This window comes from Saccopteryx bilineata, chromosome 3, assembly GCF_036850765.1.
Source record: "Saccopteryx bilineata isolate mSacBil1 chromosome 3, mSacBil1_pri_phased_curated, whole genome shotgun sequence".
Classification (NCBI taxonomy): Eukaryota; Metazoa; Chordata; class Mammalia; order Chiroptera; family Emballonuridae; genus Saccopteryx; species Saccopteryx bilineata.
In genome coordinates this window covers 251,597,454-251,619,467 of record NC_089492.1, presented here as the reverse complement: position 1 = coordinate 251,619,467, position 22,014 = coordinate 251,597,454, and the positions used below count along the sequence as shown (strand labels likewise).

At 38.2% G+C, this 22,014-nt stretch overlaps 1 protein-coding gene across 9 annotated transcripts in view; it reads left to right on the top strand.

The window, feature by feature from the left end:
• ELAVL4 (ELAV like RNA binding protein 4) overlaps nt 1–22,014 on the top strand; it is a 167,919-nt gene that overhangs the window by 84,556 nt on the left and 61,349 nt on the right. Inside the window, exon 1 of one of the 9 annotated variants that reach the window (XM_066269236.1) lies at nt 517–569. The exons of 7 other annotated variants lie outside the window; for them this stretch is intronic. In XM_066269236.1, coding sequence (XP_066125333.1) covers nt 567–569 — 3 coding nt within the window. In that variant the 5' untranslated portion in view covers nt 517–566. Of the gene's footprint in view, nt 1–516; nt 570–892; nt 921–22,014 lie in introns of those variants that run through there. One more of the 9 variants, XM_066269237.1, reaches the window with a different exon arrangement.

Sequence of the window (22,014 nt, the reverse complement as noted above, 5' to 3'; positions counted from 1 at the left end):
TTTTGGGAACATCTTTGTATTTTTAAAATGTCAGCATGTTTTAAGGGTATAGGGCTTTTATAGGTCAGCAGCTTTCTAAGGGTAAAAAGAAAGGTGATCCGTGGGTGGGTGAGTGGGCGTTGTCACAAGTAGCGATTGTAATAAATTAGCCATCTAGAAATGGAAAGGGGGGAAAAAGGCTGGAGGGCAGGAGTAGAGAGGGATACCAACATGTGGGTCTGCGCCTTGGCATTTTAAGAGATAATATGTGATAAATTTGAACTGGTGCCATTCCGGATGCCTGATAATTTCTCAGAACCTTGACTTTGCAGGTTCATAACTTCTTTGCTGTCTTGTTCACACCTTTAATTATATACACTTTGGGATGCTAGCTGGGGGCATCATAGATGAGCCATTTCATTTGTTTATCTCATTAAGTATTCAGGCAGTGTGCTCACAATAGCTTTGGAGCATCAGTGTTAAGAATCAAGCACTTTGGAAATGGAATTGTTACAAAAGAACAGAAAATGAAAAAGCAGTCAGCTAGCCAGCTAGCTTGCGTTGGATGTTCACAGCCACTCTGCTTAATGGTAATATTTATGCCGTTTCTTGTACATTCATTAAGAAATAACTTATGTGTGTCAGAGCTCCTAATAGGTCAGCAGCTTTCTCTCTCTTTCTATCTCTCTACCTATATTTCCTTCTCTCTTCCCCATGCCCTCCCTTCACCCCTGAGATTTAGCCTTTTGCCGGACCATTTTAGAACTGACCGCTTTTGCTTTGGGGAAGATCATTATTCAGATCCTTGTTGTATCTAACACTAGAGAGATTTCCCCCCTCACTACGGATCCCCTCTGCAAGAATCAAGAAATGCTGAATGCCATAAATGGAATTTTAAAATAATTTTGTTGAGAAAGCAGTGAAAATGTTGGAGAAATAAGGTCAGTATAATTGTGTTTTTGCAATTTGTTTTTTGTTGTTGTTATTGTTTGGGGGGAGCTTTATTCTTAATTATGAAAGTAAAATGCAAAGCTAGCAATAAATAATTAATGGAAAAAAATTATAAGTTGTAGATCTCTCCTAAAAATAACTTCTCTTGGACTCTTGGTTTGAAAATAACATTTAAACTTTAATTTTTAAATTAGTCATTTTAAAGATATAAAAATGTACTTCATCGATTTTTTTCTATAAGAACTTTAGTTCTTTTTTTCAGGATATAAGGAAGCAGAGAAACAATTCCAGCCAAGATGGTGAATTCTGAAAAACACACTGTAGCATGGAGGTTTCCTCTCTCTTTGCACTTAGTGGCGTTGAAGCCTCTCTTGCTCAGTCTATGAATCAGTTACCTTCGATTGTCTGTTCTTCTCTAACAGCTAGCCCTTGAAGTTGTTTTGTTAACTGCGTTCAAAGTAAAGCCTAGCTATCATTTTTTTTTTTTTTGGATGAAGATGTATTTGTTGAGGACTAACTTATGTGCCTTTCTTTGGAATGTAGAATTCAAGGTCACTATCTCTTTTTCTTTTGATACTAATCAAAAGATATAATTAAAAGTTAAATCCCTGTGATTGGGGATTTTGGGGGTGAGGGACTTTAAGATTAGACATTATACAGTGAGGTTTGCATCAAATTATGAGAAAAGATCTGTTGAACATTCAAATACATAAATGTTTTTTTCTTTTGTATTTGTAAGAGTCTAGGCATGACTCGAAAAGATAGGTAAAAGATCTCCTGGACATTTTTTTCTATAAGGTTTCGTATATCCAGATGTTCACACTCAGGAAAAAGTAAAGTATGGACATTTGGGAAGAACTTGTCTTTCTGTCTGCTGGCCATGGAGTTTGGCTAAAGCCTGTTACTTTTACAGAAATAGGAATGCCTTGCTTCTGACAGAGATGATTCTTTGAATACCTTTTCCCATGTTAGCCTCCAAGGAGGACCCGAGAAGATAGTGATCCTCTTGGCATGCCCCTGTGTAAACCGTGAGTTTGGTGGAGCAGAAAACATAGTCACTTCGGCATCCACAGTAAGAAACTGCATTCAGTGTATGTGGGGAGGAGGAGTAGACGGACAGCCATGACCCCAGTGTGCCCTGGGTGTAGCAATAATAGATTCTCAAGTAGTCAGTGTTTTCCTAAGCTGCCAGTCTAAACCCTTTAGAATTTTGCTTTCTAATTTGTGCATGAGAAATAACTGGCTCAGTTGAACATTTTTTTTCAAGTGCCCCCTTTGAAGATACAGTAGTAGTAAATACAGCTTTAATGATAAATTTTAGCTCTTAGTGCTATTTAAAAGTCTGTGGTGGAAAGCTCGAGAACTTGCAGTCTTTACTAATGAAACTTTCATTATTAGGATAGGGCTCATTTAAAATGGAATAAACAACTAAGTCTCTACAATTTGTGATTTTGACCAGATTTGACTCATCTTTTCTGTTACTTTTTGTACTGCAGCCAACCACACATCTAAAATTCTGGATATTGTGCATGTCTTCAATGTTAATTATCTCTGTGGATGCACTCAGTACAGACAGCACAATCCCCACAAGTCCACGTTCTTACTGTAACACCAAAACAGAAGTGATATTTATGAATAATATTGGGAAAGTTGTCCTCATAGTAACTGTTCCCCAAAGTAAGCTTTACATAAATGTGCATTTATTATTCAGGATATTAAAAGGAATTCCTTAGCTTTTACTTTTTTAATTTGGGCTAAAATATGTAAATTGGTTTTATTTTGGAGTTTCTCTGTTTTAAGTGGCTTTGGGGGAGGATAACTTTCTAGCTTGATTATATTTTAATCACCTCTGTAATGGAAAAGGTTCTAATTCTAAAAACAACCTGGTTATTGTGATTAAGACCCAGAGGGCCGGTTTGCAGATGGGCTAAAAAACATATTACACCAACTTGTACGCATGTAGAAAAATTAGGTTTGTTTCTCCTAGATACCATTTTTCCTATGTCTTTGTCGGCAGGGCCAGCTCAGAGGCCACGGAACCGCAAGTCGGTCTCGAGACTCAGAGGACCTTCATGGTGTGTGCGTGCACACAGACAAAACAAAAGTGATATAATGAATAATAATAGGAACCCTCTGGAAGTATTGCTCTTCATTGTAAGAAACCAAGAAGTTCAAAGGACTTACAGTCAGGTGGATTTGAGTTGGAACCCTGACTTTTCCAATTTGTAATTGGGTGATCTTGGATGAGGTGCTTCAGTTTTTGAGCCCCAGTGTCCTCATCTTTAAGATGGGAATGGTCATGCCCGACTCCCAAGGTTTCTGTGAGGCTCAGATGAGGAACAGTGTTGGAAGGCACCAACCAGACGCAGAACCTGGTATGAGAAGTGCTTAGAGGACGGTAGGTCTCCTTCAGTCTTCAGGTCTTCCTGCTTATTCCAGATGCCCTGGGAAGAAGTAACACATCGTGTGCTACCCTCATAGTCTCCATCCTCTCCCCCGAACTCCAGAGGCAGTGTGAGTGTGACAGAGTGGCTTTTAGACAGACAAACCCTCAGTTTTTCTCTAGAATCGTATGGCTTTCTTTTCTGCATTCTACTTGAGTTTTGGAACCCATGATTTTCTTTAAAATTAGAATTAATTTAAGATTTAGTTATTAAAAGAGAAAAAAAGGAGAACATAAATCTAATTTTAATCAGTGCTTATTTTTTATTTTATTTTATTTTATTTTTTAGTTTCATGAAAGTCTATTAGGAAATTCAGAGGTCAACCAGAAGGAAAATAAATTAATTAATTAAAAAAATAAATATATATGATATATAATAACCTGTGTGTTACTTGACTTTGGCCCAGAAACCAACTTTCTTTGGAGCTATTTTTTCCCCTTCGCTACATCAGCCTTTTTTCTCTATCCCTCTTGTTTTCCCAATAGGCTGAATTTTAAAGTTCTGTTTCTCAAGGAGTGGTGAAAGGTTGAAGCAAAAAGTGGCTTAGTGAGATTTTTCTAAGTTGCCATTAGTTTTCCTTCTCCTGCTTGGTGAGCAGGGTGGTGGATGCTATGGCCATGCAAACAGCTCCAGAAGTGATCGGGCTGCCTGAAGAGGTGTTGGCGATGTGAGCGGAGTGCTGGCCGCAGCTCATTACCCCCACCTGAAGGGAAGAAAGAGAAAGGAGGAAAAGCACTCCACAGCCTGACGTAGCTGTGGATCACACACACGTGGGGAGGGGTCGGGGGTGGTGTCAGGACAGGTGTTAGACCGAGCCTAATTTTGTACCTGTTTGCCATGACTCTGACAGGGTGAATAAATAGGCACATTAAATAAATTCACAAACTTTTAAATTGGAACCTGTTGCTGTCACCAGTGAGGATGAAGAAATAGTACAAGTCATCCCTGAAGGGGTTCCAGACAAACTGAAAACATAACCTGAGAACACTGTTTTAATGTCAGGGATTTTGGATTTCACTTCATGTGATCATGCGAAGGATGCGAAAGGGAGCATTTTCTTTCCTTCGGTTCATCCTTCAAACGTGGGGAAGGGTTCTACATTGATCTGATCCCCAAGTGCCACTTTGCAGGCCCTACGCTTTCATAAAAAAAGAGCTTTGCTGTTAAACAGACAGTAGAACTTCTCTTTCCACGTGTATCTGTTTCAAGGCTTCAATAAGGTTCTTGTAAGGATTTTGTAAGCAGCCATGTATGTGGTGCCCAAACTCTGGAAGAATTGTGGTTGATTTTTGGAATGTGCTTATATGGGCAGAAGTAGATCTGTGGAGGAAAGGGGCTTGAATTTGAAGAAAGTGTAGAAAAATTTCACACTTATTAATGAAAGACCAAAAGGAATATACACCACATTCTAGGTGCCTCCTGGAATGTGGCAGTATTTAAAACATCCTCTAATATAGTAGTTAAGGACAATGACAGGCAGACTGCAAAATGTGCCTTGGCAGAGGGGGCACATATACAACAGAGGAAGGCCTTCTTTCTTATTGAGGGAAGGAAACAAGGCTTCGTGGAGGAAATGGCATTTGAGTGGAGCCAGGAAAACATGATAGGCAGAAAAATAAGAAGAAAAGGGAATTCCATGTGAAGAGAAGAATAAGAGCAAAGACACTGAGATGGGAACTTGCTTAAGAAATAGTAAATAGTCTGGTGTGAATGCAGCTTGGGATGTACAAAAATAGTGCCAGAGAGACAAGTAGAGGTTAAGGTTTAGGACACTTATGGTATTTTGATGTGGTGTTGATTTTATTTGAATTGATGGCTATGGAATGTCTTAGATCAGAGACCTGTAGTTTCCTGATTGTTCTGCAGGGTAAAGAGCTGTCTTTATTGAGTCATGATTTCTCAGAAATTGAAGTCACTCTAAAATTGTTCCTAAATTAGGTATTGGTTATTTAGAGGGAAGCAGCATTAAAGAACACTACTGATTATAGTGTGATGCTATGATGATGAAGCTCATTGGTGAAGTCACATTGCAGATTGTTTTAGGGTTGATTACAGTGCCAAAAAGCAGTAGGAGGAAAAATATTGACTTAATTTCAGATCATAAAGAAATGTGCCGTTAGAGGACTACGCTGCGTTCTCTCACCAACAGGTACCAGTGCTTATTTTGTGGGATACTGTGTGGCCAGAGAGAGGAGGGTGGCGGTTTGTGAGTCAGCTTATTTCCTCCGGAATAGAAAAGTACCCATTCAGACTTCCATGTGCTTGTACCAAATGATGCCTGTCCTCCCTGGTAGTTTGTGAGCCCTGGAGGGCAGAGATGATGTCAAATACTCCCTTATTTCTGTGCTGGGAAGATAGTAGGTACACAATAAATGTTTGTTGAATTGTGTTACAATTTTTTAAAGATACTGAACTACAGTTAGAAGACTTGTGAGTCTTGGAAGTCTTGGGTGTGTCATCAACTAATGGGCATCTCTTTAGTTCAAGTCACCTAACCTTTCTGAGTTTCAGTTTCTCAATACATAAAATAGAATTAATACAACTTTGTAGCTTGATTGGAGGGTCAGTTAAGCAATATCGTCAATACAGTCTAACAAACAAGATGATAATATTAGTAAATTATTACGTGCTAGTTTTACCAATTATATTACTGAGTCTTGACCAGAATTTAAACAAATTAAAACATTAGCATGCTAGAAAAGAATAAAATAGAAAAAAAAATATCAGTGGCTGATACTTAGTAAGGGTAATAAGTATGTATTCCATCATGAAACTTTTGTTTCAGTTATCTGTGTTCTGAATTGCGATATTAAGTTCAATATATTTCTTACTTTTTTTGTGCTTTGTTTGATCATGGTCAGTAAAGTTTGAGAAATGCTGTCCTAGATGATGGGGGGGGGGAGTCCATTTTTTGTTACAGCTGTACAATGCAAGATCTCTAGTATCTTCCAAATAATTAAAGATAGGATAGCTTGTGATTGTTTTAGATTTAATGTGGAACTAAATCTTTGAAAATTGATGTCCACATGGTATATGTTAGGGATTGCTCTTCATCAAAATATTTATTAATTAGCAAACCTCATTCCTTAGTCATGCTGCCTAGTTGAAGCTACAAAGTAATAATAATAATGACAACAATAAATAGTGGAGGTGACCTAGAGGTGAGACTAGAAATTAGCTTTTATTTCTTGAGCTCTAACTATAAGTCAGACACTGTGCCTTACACACACCATCGCCTTAAATCCTTAGAACAATCTTAAAGGGTAAATATTAATTTTGCTATCTTATGGATAATCTAACTGAAGTTTAAAAAGGTAAATTAAGGTTACACACCCAGAATTGATTAGGCCAGGATTTGATTTGAACCCAAGTCTAATTATAGAGCAACATGTAAAAGATTTATTCATTTCATGAAAATGTATTAAAATGCCTACTTTGTGTTAGGATTGTACTGCTTTACATAGAGATAAGTGGTTCAGCTGGTCTCGGCCCTAAAGGGTTTACTAGCTGCCCTTGAGGTTTTACTACACGTGAAAGTGGGTAAGATATGATTTACTCACAAGAGGCAAAGGCTCAGACCCTTTCATACTGTGTTTTATTCTGGAAGTACTGAGAAAAGTGTCTAGCACATAGTAGGTATTCAACAAAGATTTGCTTAATTATATTGAAGTTGGGCTAAGTCTTGTTTGCAGACTGGGGAGGAAATGGGAGAGCATCAGGGAAACTTTGTGTTGAAGAATGCCATAACCTGCGACGTGACAGATCCATCTGTCCTAAAGCCAGTCAGTGTCTTTTGGAACAACTAAAACTGGCAGCAGAAGAAAGCCAACCTCAGCTCAGTAACTCAAATTCTAAACCTAACTTTCATTCAGGAAGAAAAAACATTTTCCATCTTAGTATGGGAAAAGAATATTGTGGCACAGACATTTAGAGAATGATAAATGGAGTGTAGCCTTCCTTAATTTGAAAAGAATAATAATTATTATTATTGTTATCATTATTATTGTTATGTTTACTGTACCACTTACTAACCTTATAACATCAAGCAAGTGACATGATTTCTCTGAAACTCAGTTTTCACGTTTGTAAAATGATTTATACCTCCCAGGGCTGTTGTGAGAATCGAACAGATCCATTTGATAAATACTTACTAAGCCCTTACTTTTTGGTGGTCTCTGAGGATTTAGTGGGAAAGGAGCCACAGCCCCCTGCCCTCAAGGAGTTGACTGTCTGGTGAAGGTGCTTTGAGCGTGGGATTTGACTCCCACCACCTGCAGAGGCCACTATGAACAAATGCAGCACCCTGCGGTCTGCCTTGGGGTATGTATAATATATGATTGCCATGCACGTCTAGTTTGTATCATTAGAAGTTCAAGTTTATTGAGGAGAAGGTGCTGTGATAATCATCTTTTTATCTTCCCCTACCCTGGGCCAAAGCCCTTGCTGTTGGCACAGTGTTATCTTACACAGTTGAGGCTCAATGAATCCAGTCCAATTCAGCAAATATTGACCAAGTTGATCAGAGCACTGGACTGAGGAAGGGAGAATAACATTTGCTGAACAGAGTTGAGTTGAAAACGACATTAGAGTACAAAAGGGGAACGGTATCATGAGGTGGTGATAAACTACGCTTGTGCTAAAAATGCCCGTGATCTATTCAGGAGGAAAATAGGGTCACAAAGAATATTCAGCAGTGAGCCTAAAAAGATAATGTATACTTTCCCCCTCTTAATGCTGTTCTGTTTGTATTTCATGGGGAACAGTCATTTGCTATAGTCATACCATTGAGATATATCTCGGAGATGGCTATATAATTGATTTGTGGATCAGGACTAAGCCCAGCCGCCATCCCCAGACCCAGGAGACCCTCTGTGGCCTGGCTTCTGCCCTCCTTGCCAGCCCCCCCCCCCTGCAGCTTTCTGCCTTCCATTTATCTTCCACTGTGGAACTGCACCAGGCTGTTCCACACCTATGCTCACCAAGACCCCTTGGTCTCAAACAGCCTTCTGCTTTCCTTCACCATGAGACAAGGAGGAGGCTCGTCTCACCCAGGACTGCCCTAACTCACACTGGGCTAGAGCCACCTCTGTTTGCATTGCCAGCTCCCTCAGCTTTGGTCTTCCACACTCTGTAATCAATATGTTGATTTGTCTGTTTCACCATCACCTCCACACTCAGAACTGGGTTTATCTTGGTGCCGGGCACCCAATAATAGTCACTCAGTAATTAATTGTTAACTGAATGAGGTAGTTGGCTATTGGTTAGGTTGTCTATAATATATGGTCTCCCATCAGGAGCCCTGTTAACTTTTGATCTATGAGAGGGATGTTGGACCCAAAGCCCCCTTGTCTTACAAACTGACTTTGACATTACTGTAGCTCACTAACCACAGCTCTATAACTTTGAGATGAAAAACTTAAGTATGTCTATTTACATGAAACTTCCTGATCACCATGACTCACCTGTAATTTCTCAGTAATTCTTCTGTCTTCTAGACTTAACGATTTTCAACATTTTTATCGCATGGCACACATTAACTAATTACTAAAATTCTATGGCACACCAAAAAATGTATTGTTTTCCAATCTAAAAAAAAACAGGTATATTTTTTATTCATTCACACCAGATGGCTATTGTTATAATGGCTATTGTTGTGATGGCTGTTGTCGGTTTTTTATTTGACACTCTAAGGGAAAAGAAGTCAGTGCCCCTGACTAAATAGTCAGGTATTACATGTTTCAAAAATTCTATGGCACACTGGTTGGAAATTGCCATTCTAGACTCCTTTCCATCACTTGCTGTCTGTACCACACAGTTAACAATGATACACCACAATAATAGCAACCCTTTATAGTATATTGTGAGGCTTTGCAAAAATAATTTTACTTAGGTTATCTCATTAAACCTCACAACTACTTTAGGAAGCAGGTATTTTTACTCCCATTTTTTAAGAAAAAGCACCTTGTAGGTTTCATAACTTGCACAAGGTCACCTGGGTAGGAATGTCAGACTTGGGATTCCAAGCCTAGTCTGTTTGATTCCAATGCCCACGTTCTGTCTTCCATTTTGTATTACTCACCTCTTAAAAAGTAGGCACTAAAAGACTAAAAAAGACATGTTAGCCTTGTTGTTATTAATAAGACTTTAGATCAAGACCGCCAGCATTCAGTTCAAATTTTGTCTTAACCAGTTGTGACCTTGGACAAATCACTTACTCTTCCTACCTTTCAATTTCCTTACCTGTAAACTAGAATTCTTATGAGGATTTGGTGGATCAATGCATATTAAAGACTTAGAATGGTGGCTGACATATAATGTGCTGATGATTGTCCTTGTTGACGTCCAACATTAACTCGTGTCCCATTCTTCAAACAATTGTTGGGTGCCTGATATATACCAGACACTGGTGTAGGTGCCGGAGATTGAGTGGTGTTGAAGACAAGCCCCTGCTCTCGTGAAGCTTTTATTTTAGAGGGGGAAGACAGACAATAGCATCAGTGAATAAGTCAATTTTAGTAGATATCACCTATTGTGTGATAGTCTATAATTTCACATAATGAAGTGCTATTTTAAAAATACATGGAGGCTCTGGCCGGTTGGCTCAATGGTAGAGCATCGGCCCGGCATGTGGAAGCCCCAGGTTTGATTCCTGGTCAGGGCACACAGGAGAAGTGACCACCTACTTCTCCACCCCCCCCTTTTCTCTCTCTCTCTCTCTCTCTCTCTCTCTCTCTCTCTCTTCTCCTCCCACAAGCATGGCTTGATTGGCTCAAGAAAGTTGGCATCGGGCACTGAGGATGGCCCCATGGCCTCACCTTAGGCACTATAAAATGGCTCCTGTTGCAATGAAGCAATGGCCCCAGAAGGGCAGTGCATTTCCCCCTAGTGGGTTTGCCCTGTGGATCCTGATCAAGGTGCATGTGGGAGTCTGTCTTTACGCCTACCCTCCTTTCACTAAAAAATAAACAAACAAACAAAAAAACATTGGGATGATGGGTTGAAGAGTGAAAGTACTGAGTACTTGTTTGTGAACACAGTGAATCCACCAGTGGTTCAGCCAGTGTCTTCATGAGCTGGAGCAGTCCACACCTTGATCTGAAAGGCTAGGCTTCATACATCCAGATGCTGACTCATGAGTGAATACTGCACTCAAGGTGTGGGGTGGTCAGCCCTGGAGTAGCAAGAAATTAAACGATTAGGTTGAGGTGTCTGGGCCACAGGGAAACCCAACATGGAGAACTCATAAGTAGATCAGGGGACTCAGTCAAAGAAGGAGAGGCTTCATTCTATGTTCTTATATTTGAAGCTATGAAATGGGATAAATGCCCTGAGAAAGTCAGAAGAAAGGTTTAGTTAATCATCCAGCTAAGGACAGGACCATCCAGGATGTTCTGTCAAGTAATGTGGTAGGATCACCCAATTGCTCTTTACAGACCTAAAAAGATCAGTAGTTATTGGCATTATCATAGGATTATTCATTTCCATAAGAGCATTCCAGTGGTTAAGAGCATGGGTTTTGGAGTCAGAGAATCGACGGGTTATTTTCCTTCTCCATTTACCTGTTTGGGGGTCTTGATAAAGTCATTAATTTGTCTGAGCCTTGGTTTCATTGTAAAATGGGGCTAATAATGCCTACTTTATAGGCTTATTTAAAGGATTAATTGTGGCCTTGGCCAGTGGCTCAATGGAAAGAGTGTCGGCCAAAGTATGGACATCCCAGGTTCAATTCCCAGTCAGGGCACACAGGAGAAGTGACCATCTACTTCTCTCCCCTTCTCTCTCCCCCTTCTCTCCCTCTTCCCCTCCCATAGGCATCTTGATTGGTTCAAGCCTGGCCCCAGATGCTGAGGATAGCTCTATTGGTCCCAACATGTCAGCCTCAGGTGCTAAAATAGCTCGGTACTTGAGCATCAGCCCCAGACGGGTTACTGGGTGAATCCCAGTCAGGCGCGTGTGGGAATCTGCTATTTTCCTTTCCTCTCACCTAAAAAAAATAAAAAGGATTAATTGTTAGTATATGTAAAGAGCCTGGTTCAGGGCTGGGCACACAGTAGGCATTTAATAAAAGCAAATTTTAAAAAATGGTACAGTCCTCCTAGGGTGTACATTTTTATTAAGAAATTTGACATACATTAGTGTATAACTTTAAGGTGTACAGAAATGATGGTTTGGTTTACATATATTGTGAAATGGTTACCACAGTAAACTTGGCTAACATCCTTCTTCTCGCATAGATACAATAAAAATAAAAAACAGAAGAAAAGAATAAGGGAAATTTTTTTCTCCTGTTATGAGAACTCTTAGGATTTATTTTTAAAAGTTTCCTACATATCAAAAAGCAGTGTTAACTATAGTCATCATGTTGTATATTATATCTCTAGTACTTACTTATAACTGGAATTTTGTACTTTTTGACCACGATCCTGGTTTCCCCTCGCCTCCCCCTCCCTACCTCTGGTAATTATAAGTCTGATCTCTTTTTCTATGAGTCCAGATTTTTTTATTTTAAATCCTACATATAAGTTAAATCATTCATTATTTGTCTTTGTTTGACTTATTTTGGTTAGCATGAAACCTTCATACCTTCAAGTTTCATCCATGTGGTTGCAAATGGTAGGATTTCCTCATTTTTTTTATTAAGAATAATAGTCCATTGCATATATGTACCACAGCTTATTTATCCATTAATCTAATGATGGATACTTGGATTGTTTCCATGGCTATGGTAAATAATGCTGTTATGAACATGGGATACAGATATCTTTTTGAGTTAGTGTTTTTGTTATATCTGGATATATTCCTAGAAGTAGAATTGTTGTATCTTATGGTACCCCTTTTTATAATTTTTTGAGGATTCTCCGTACTCTTTTCTATAGTGGCTGCACTAATATACATTTCCACCCACAGTACACAGGATTCCCTTTTCTCCACATCCTCACCAACACGTGTTACCACTTGTCTTTTTGATGATGGCCTTTCTAACAAGCATGAGATGTTGAGACTAGTGACATCCCTAGTGACTAGCAACGTTGAGCATCTTTTCATGTATCTGTTGGACTTTCATATATCTTCTTTGGAGAAATGTCTATCCAGGTCCTTTGCCCATAGTGTACTTAAATTGGTTTATTGATTTTGTTATTGAGTTGAGTTCTTTATATGTTTTGAATATTAACCTCTTATCAGATATATGGTTTGCAAATGTTTTCCATTTCATAGGTTTTTTCACTTTGCTGATGGTTTACTTTGCTATGCAAAATCTTTGTATTATGATGTAGTCCCATTTGTTTTGTTTTGTTTTTATTTTGTTGTTTATGCTTTTGATGTCATACCAAAAAAATATATATCATTACCAAGACCCATGTCACAGTGCTTTTTTTCTATATTTTCTTTAGGAGTTTCATGGTTTTAGATCTTACATTTAAGTCTTTATTTCAAATTAATTTTTGTGAGTGGTATAAGAAATGTGTCGGGTTTCATTCTTTTACATGTGATTATCCAATTATCCCAGCACCATTTATTGACGAGACTGTCTGTCTTCATTGAGCATTCTTGACTCCTGTGTCAAATATCAGTTGACCATATATACTTGGGTTTGTTTCTGGGCTGTGAATTCTGTTCCATTGGTCTATCTGTTTTTATGATAGTACCATACCGTTTTGATTAGTACAGTTTGAAATCAGGAAATATGATACCTTCTGCTTTGTTCTTCTCCATATTTCTTTGGCTATTTGGTATCTTTTTTGGTTGCAAATAAATTTTAGGAGTGTTTTCCTACTTCTTTAAAAAAAATTGTCATTGGAATCTTGATAGGGATTACATTGAATCTATAGATAGCCTTTGGTAATAATGACATTCAAAAAATTTTTATTCTTTCAATCCATGAATACAGAATATTTTTTATTTATTTTTGGTTTTTTCTTTTGTTATTAATTTTTTAGTGGAAGAAGAGGGGAGAGAGAGAAAGATAGATTTGTTCACTTATTTATGGATTTGTGTTTTCTCCTATTTCTTTCATTAATGTCTTACAGTTTTCAGTGTAGAGAACTGTTATCTCCTTGGTTAAATTTATTCCTGTTTTGTTGTTCTGATTATTGTAAATGAGATCAATTTCTTTATTTCTTTTTCAGAAATTTTGTTCTTAGTATATAGAAACACTGCTAATTTTTATGGAATTTATTGGGGTGACACTGGTTAACAAAATTATACAGATTTCAGGTATACAATTCTACAACACATAACACTACTAATTTTTGTATGTTAATTTTGTATACTGCAACTTACTGAATTTATTGATTAGATCTAATGGTTTTTTGGTTTGTTTTTAAGATTTTTCATATATAAAATTATGTTGTATGCCAATAGAGATAATTTTACTTCTTCCTTTCCAATTCTGATACTTTTTATTTCTTTTTCTTGCCTGATCACTCTATCTAGGACTTCAAATATGATGTGGAATAAAAGTGCGAAGAGTGAGCATCCTTGTCTTGTTCCTGATCTTAGAGGAAAAGTTTTCAGCCCTTCACCATTAAATATAATGTTAGCTGTAGGCTTGTCATACATGTTCTTTATTATGTTATGTTCCTTCTATGCCTGATTCATTGAGTTCTTATCAAGAATGGATGTTGAATTTCGTAGAATGTCTTTTCTGCATCTATTGAGGTGATTACATGATTTTTTCCCCTTTATTCTGTTAATGTAATACAATGTGTTGTATCACATTGATTTTCATATGTTGAATCATTCTTGCATTAGGGTGTACATTTTTTATATTAGTCATTTATTGCGGGGCTCACAGGGAGAGAAATTTTAGGCTAAAATATGTGAGTTACTTCCCATTGCATAGCCTTCAAATAGTAGAAGAGATCATCTTAAAACCAAGGGCATGTCATCCCAGAAAGAATTGTGGTTGCTAGAGGAAGATAAGATTTGATTTGCCTCAAATCAATATGGTAGAGACTAGAACAGCCAGTCTGTCACAAAGCTGTATTGGCTCCACCCTCCTAGAGTCACAGGCTCTAAGGGAAACTGTGAAGAAAGTCCCTAGGTACAAGGGCTTTGGAGTCTGTAATCCTGAGTTCAGTTCTTAAGTGTGCTGCTTTTTAGTTTTGTACTTTCTTGAACATAATGCTGCATGCGTATTTAATAGGTTAAAGTATCCAGGCAAAGGATCCTGTACTACCTGGAATTGAATATAATCCTACTTGATGCATAAGGGTCAACAACTGGGAAGCATTATTTAAAAAATTTAGATAAAAATCTTCATGTATTTTTATTTCGTTTTTCCATTCTGTGTGCTACTGCATAAAATTAGAGTAAAATCTTAAGATTAAAAAAAAGAAAGAGATAGTTTCTCATCACAAAACTCCTTTGTTTTCGTTAGCAATGTATAAATACAAACTTAAAATTACTTAAACTCTCCATCAAACGCTCCTAAGAGTAGAAGAATAACTGTCTAAACATTTAACAGCACTCCTTTTGTACAGAGCACTGAACGATTCCTAAATTTTCTTTTTCTCTTGTGGTTAGTGGCATGATGGTGCTATGATTCTCTGAGAATTTATTTGACCTCCTTGGCCACTAGTTCACCTTTATTTTTATCTCAATGCAGTACTCATCTAAAATAAACAGAGCAGGAAGAGAAAAGCCTTTAGAAAAGGATTTTAAAAAAATATAGAACCACGTGTTCCTCTTATGATTTTTCTCAGCACACTGTAGAACCTGGTAGGTTGGGAAAAGAAAGTCCCTTTCAACATCCTCATGTTCTCTACCTCTAAGCTCTCCTAGCACCTTGAATCTGCCTCTGATCACTGATTCATTCAATGGATTTTGGTTTAATTCTATCTGTGTAGTGAATGCTGGGAACAAGAAGTCAATCAAAATTCAAGCCTTACTCTCAAAGAGCTCCCAGTCAATGAGGAGAGAAGCAGGTAAACCATACTGAATCTTGAGTAGTGAGTGCCTCAACGGAGGAGAGAGAGGAGGTGCCTGAGGCTTGTGTGGGTCAGGGAAGTAGGCTTCAAGTGAGTTTTGCAAAGTGACAGGGTTATTGAAACAGTGATGAGAGAAACTTTAGTGGTGGAAAGGAAGCCCACATGCAAAGACATGGAAGCATTGACATGGAAGGGGCATACCACAGGATGTACGCAGAGTTTGGCACTTGCCTTAATGCATATGGAACTTTGTTTGTTTACAGATCAAAGTAATCTCCACCCCCCAAGACTGAATTCCTAGAAGCCAGAAATGCAATGCCTTGGTACCTAGTTATCTAACAATAATAGTATAATTAGCCTTTGCCACATTCCTAGGAACCCTAGCAACATTGAGAGAACGGAGACACAGAACCATTGAGTAACGTGCCCAAGGTCACACAGTTGAACAAGGATTTGAACCTAGACATTCAGGCTCTAATGCTTGTGTTGTTAAACATTATGTTATACAGTAGATTTTGAACAGGTGTTTGAATTGATTTGCATTGAATGGATGTAGAAGTAATTACATGATTACTTATTCACTCATTTGTTTTGTTGTTGTTGTTTTTTATCTTACCAGGTATGCCCAGCTCTACCAGTTGTTACAGCAAAATATTCAGAGTCCCTATTGGCTCTGGCTTTAGCTTCTGTGACTTGGAGAAACTCTCACGGGTGGAAATGTTATGTGGGGCTCTTAGCCAGATTTAGACCCAAAGTGAAAACGGGTTTAGGCCTGAAACAGGGGATCAGAGGTAGAAGGAATGTGGAAGTGGAGAAATAGACACTGTAAAGATGGCCCTACCCAGAAAATGGAAACACCTGGCCTTAAAAATACACTCTTTGGGGACAGTTTGAAAGAAGTTGAGGGAGACAATATAAGAGCAATATAGCTTTAAAAGATGCAAGTGCTCCTATTATTAAATTGATTTTGAAGAGGAAAGATAGGAGAGGTTTATGATGTAGCCACAGTGGCGAGGAACAGAGCAAGGAAAGGAGATTTAGCTATGGAGAGCAGGTGAGCACCTCAAGAGCCATCCATTCATTCATTTATTCTACCAACAAAACCCAGAGCTCTGCACTGGTCCCTGGGATTACAAATGAATCACATACAGTACCTGTCCTTAAGGAGCACACAGTCCAACGATAAAGACAGGAAGATGAAGAATCTCAGTGCCGTGTGATAAGTGTCTATGATGGAAGGGTGTACAAGGAACAGAGGTGGGGCCGTGGAGGAAGGTGTTGAGGAAAGTCATTAGGCGTGATGGCGAGAGGAGGGCTCTTCAGGCCAGCAGGGGTGCTTGTGCGGGATGTGGCACAAGACAGAGCCCAGTATGTTCTGTCATTTCTGGCTGCAGAAGGATGTAGTCCGGAGGGTGCTTTCCAGGGTTTAGGGAGGTGTGGTGGGTGAGAAGGAAGATGGGCATCAGTGCCAGGAAGAACTCAGTTCAGAACCCAACACTGCACCTTGTGAACAGCTGGTCACTTCACCCTCCATATGCTCCTTAACTCTTAGTTTGCTCACCTGTAAAATGCAAGTGATGAGGGCAGAGGGGTGGGCCAGCATCCCACCCATCTCTCAATGTCTTCCTAAAGATGAAATGAGGTGCTGGGTGTAAATGTGCTCACAAAATTCCCCAAGTCTGACACGTGCTTTACTGAATTCTTTCTAGTGACTTTGAAAGTTCATCTCATTTTTCCAGAGAGATAAGACTTGCTGAGTCCTCTCTGCACTTCCAACCATACCTTTCTGAAGGGATCCTGGAAAGTCCTCTTAAAGTGCATTTGGTGAATGTGCCTGCTCCTGGAGCCAGGGAAGGATGTGCGGTCCAGGCGGAGGGTGGACCAAGAGTAACTGCTGCTCCTCCACCCTGATTGGGTCTGTGTGGAAGGCCAGAGGTGCCTTCTGCGGCCAGTACACAGAGTGCACTGTGGCAGTTTACTGAAATTTCCCCGAAAACAAGAAGGGTTTCTTTTCTGGAAATCAGAAACCCTAATGGCTGCTTGTTACATGTATTCGAAGTATCTAACTTTAATTCATTCACAGTAGAGGGTTTTTTAAAAAGGACAAAGTGTACCAAAAATTGTGTAAGTAAATGTTAAAAAAACAACGATGCTTTCATTATTCATTTTTAAAGTTTCCTTAATCCCTCCCCCTTGGCTGTATTTTCCTGACTGGTATTATTGTGAGACCTTATGAGTTAATGTTTGTGAAGCATTTTGAAGATGAAGGAAACAGCTATTGAGATAGGTGATGACTAGTAACCTTTTGAAGTGTTCTTTTCTACTTCAGAAATTAAATTCCAAGGATTAATTTTACCAGCTCTTAGATTAGTCACCTTTGCTACCTGCAACACTTTATTTAATGGGCATATATCTTCAGAATGTTACATTTTGGACAAGGGGAATGAACATGTATTGAGTGCTTACCTGTGCTGAGCTCTGAACCAGATGCCTTATGTGTGTTATTTTTAATCTTCATAGCAACACCGCAAGGCAGATAGAATTGTTCAAATTTTTCAGATGAGTAAATTTAAATTGCACCTTGGAGAGTCTTTAAGTGGCTAAACCAAGGTCAAGGCCGGAGCTGGTTTTCAAACCCGGATCAGATCAACTTCAAACCTCATGCTCTTTTCATTACACTGTATAGGATTTTCAATTAAGCTCTTTCCTGTAAGCTCCACTTATCTGTCAGTATTTGCTGACCAATAGCAAGCAGATACACAGCCTAGAATGGTTTTAATCGGCTCCGATCATTTACCTTCTCTAAGACAACTGGGTTGCGTTTTGTGGTGATAGGAACGTTTCTCCCCTCAGACTCCGAGGTTGAGGAAAGGGCATAGAATTTGGTTTCAGACTTGCGTTCAAGTTGCAGTTCTGGCTGAGGGACAGCAGACACTGCCCGAAGCCTCATTTCTCCATCATGCTGGGTGACTTCATTCTTTAAGCCTAGGCTTCCTCAGTAATAAACGGGGGCATGACAGTGACCTACTTTGCAGAGTTGTGAGAGAATTAAGTAAAGTAATGCGTGTGTGTGAAGACACCTATCACCATTTATTACGTGCTAACTGTTGGTGGCATTGGAAGGAGTTAATGGTCATTGCCTGCCTAAACATTTTCCTGTGTAACCCAAAGCACTTTTTAATCAGCTTGATCACAGTTTCTCTGTTTCTTGAGCCTTTGCCATGTTCTGAGCAGGGACTTTGCTAGGCACTTTGAATATACTTCTTCATTACCACATTTATGACATTATATAGTAATTGCTTATTTACCTATTTATTTACTTTCTTGCAGGCAGGAACCTCTTTTCTCTCCTTGTATCCCTGGCATTGAACATAATGGCTTCTGGTCCATCAAAGGAGCTCATTAATGTTAAGGAACTTAGCTTGGCTTTTGTTTCTTTGAACTGCTTTTCTTCTTTTAAAAGCCAACTTCAGTTGTGGGAAGGGGCTGTTTAAATGAAGCACTATATTATCATTATTAAGTTGTGACTTATAACTTGCTTTAAAGGATACCTGTACAAAAGATATTTTAGGTTGCACAACAGCTGATTCTGAATATTTGTTAACCTTTCACATTTTTAAAAGGTAAATTTCTGGAATAAAAAGAATATTTCAAGGGTTGGAAGAGTTTGCTAAGCAAATTTACTTTGTATCTGTGATTTCAAAGGACATGGTTACCTTACTCAAAGAAATAAACTGTTTTCAGTACCTTAGTGTATATACAGGTATCATATCCAAATTTTTCTTAGGGACATATTAAATTAGTCCTGAAAGGACTGAGAGTTATTATGTATCATGCAGTTTGAACTTTAGTGTAAAGGTAGTAATTTTAAAACTTAAGTTTTAAAAGTTCTTACTATTTCTGAAATTTTAAATGCCAGTTTGACTCTTGCCCAGTTAATATGAATTAGTAAGGTTTCAAAAATCTATTTTGAAAAAGACAAGATTGAAAAGACAGAAATATTAACTATTCTCTCTTCTAATTTAAAATGTTCTGTTGTTATACGGCAAACCATAAAAAATACATATAGTGGGAGATTTAAAAAAAAATAGAATGAGAAAATTAAAGTGAAGGAAAATCAAGAGAATTTAAAAATAAGATGAATTTAGAGGTAAAGTTTGTCTTTTTTTAAAAGCAATGAAAAGTTTGCAGTGAAGCCCTTTGCTCTTTTTCCACACACAGAGAGCTGCAGAGTTAGCACCATTTTCCTAGCAGTAGTACAAAGAGAGGACCTAATGAATTGCAGGATGCAAAGTCCATAAAACAAAAGCTAATCCATCTCACAGAGGACAGAGGATATTAGTGGCTCATTGTCATAATAAAGTGTTTGCCTCAAAGCAGACCAAAATGTAACGATACTTAGTATTTGCGTCTTATTCATGAGATTTTTAATAAATATGTATTAGGAGGATTTCCGTGTGCAGGGAAGAGAGAGAAGCTTAAAAAGCATGGCATGGAATGTTGCTTGACAGTGCCATACATTCACAAGATGTCCTTGAAGATGGAGCACAGAACAGAGATCAGGGAAAATTTTGGCAGCTGCAGTTGGGAAAATAAATGGCTGTTGTGTGATTGGGCAGATCCTGAAAGCAGGCTCCTGCTCAAACCATGTAATTAAGAAAAGTGGGAGCTTTTGTCCAAGTGCAGAATGTTCATAATATCAGAGTTTGTCAGCAGGAGCTTTTAGAACGGATCAGTACTTTTCACTCCCTGATCCAGGGAGTGGTTTTCTTATAAATCATCTTCTCTCCTTGCTGTCCTCGTGAAGGTTGCTGCCAGGCGATAAGGCAGACTTAGATTGTAACCTTGCAAACACGCAGTGAGTCAGGTGAAGGGCAGACCAAACCAGAGACTGTTTCAAGAAATGTGATCTTTATTCATTTGAGCCCCTCTGGGTCCTCTAGTATAGGAACAAACAAAATGTGGCCAGGGAGAAATCCTGCAAAAAGACTTAGAGAAGGAGATGGAATCATTTTTGATACTATGGCTCCAAACTAGTTTGAAGGATTTATTTTCTTGCTTTTTAAAGAAATAACTTCCTTTTGGATTATAAAAGTGCTGTATTTTCATTGTAAAATATATAAACAAATTGGAAAATAAAGATGGAGACAAGAATAACAATCACCTATAATTCTTCCATTTATTGTTAACATTTTTATTTTTCCCTTCCACTCCATACATCTTTATATAATTGAGACAATAAAATTTTTACCTTTCTTCTATATTGATCATACACATTTTCATATGTCATAAAAGACCATTATCGACATAACTTTAACAGTTGCAGAATACTATACTATAAAACTATGCAATAAGTTAGTCATCCTCCTTGTTAGGCTCTTAAGTTGTTTCTATTTTTTCAAAGCTCCTAGATACAATTTTCTTATGTCTTGTTGTGTAACCTTTTGGTCTACAGAATTTTTGGATTCTCTTCTGAGCTTAAGAATGAATTACTGGGTCCAAAAATATGACTATAACATTCAGAAAGCTGTGTCAATGCATATTTCCACCAATAACAAAGAGACTATTTTATTGCACCTTAAAGCATAACAATTGCAAACTTTGAATTTCTATGGCTCTGTAGACATGCTGTCCACAAATAATTCGAAGACACTTCCACCAGCTCAAGTCTGCATTCTCACCAATACTGATTCAGTCTCACTCATGGGCATCTGCCTTCCCCGAGGGTGTGCAGGAGGATGGTAGTCCAGCTACCTCTCTGAGATAGCTTGAGGGATAGAGTTCTCCTATTGGGAGAAAAAGAAAAAGAAAGAAAGAGAAAGAAAGAGGAAATTAAAAGTGAAATTTCAAGTATAATAAAGTTGTTTCTAAATTTAAAACTACCCTATCAGAACATATTCAGAGTCTCTTCACTAATAAACATATACACATACCGTGAGGCTGTATGAACTGTCCATAGGTCGAATTAACATTGGCCACTGATACATACATTTGGGTGTTTAGAACTATTTTACTTCACTCAGTATATTTAGAATGCCCCCCAAAAGGCTGTCCTTTGAATTGCACAATTGGAAGAGCCATAGGCATACATTTCCTCTCAACAAAAAAAAAGTTTGCTGTGTGCAGAGTTTTCTAGATACAAACTCCCACTGTTCCTCCCTGCCCCACTCTTCTCCCCGGATGTGTTAAAAAAATAGTTAATTTTCAAAATAAAAAATAGTTTTATGTAGGTTTCTAAAGAATTTAATCTTAGTGTGCATAAAACTTAAATTCAGAGATGAGCCAAATCTTTAGATCATGATACAGATCTACAGAATGACACATTGCTTTTTACAGCTGAATCTTAGTGAGTTTTCTCACACTCTGATCCACTAGCCAGGCATTTTATAAATATACAATATTTATGTTTATATGAACTGTGCCATTGGCTATTTGTGCATTTAATCAGAAGAAAAGCCCGACTTAGTCTGTGGACAGTTTTACAAATGATTCATTAATGTTCTTTGTATGGAAGATGAAGATAATATATTTACCATCACAACTGCTTCCTATCCCAACAGGTACTTGTAGCTTATTAGTAGGCATTTTGATTACTATGCCCACATTAAACATTCGGAGTCTGGGAGCTTAAAGGGTAGGATGGGGAAGGAATTGTTTTCAATTGATTTTTTGTTGTTGTTGTTTTTGTTAGAGATAATATTTTTGCAAGA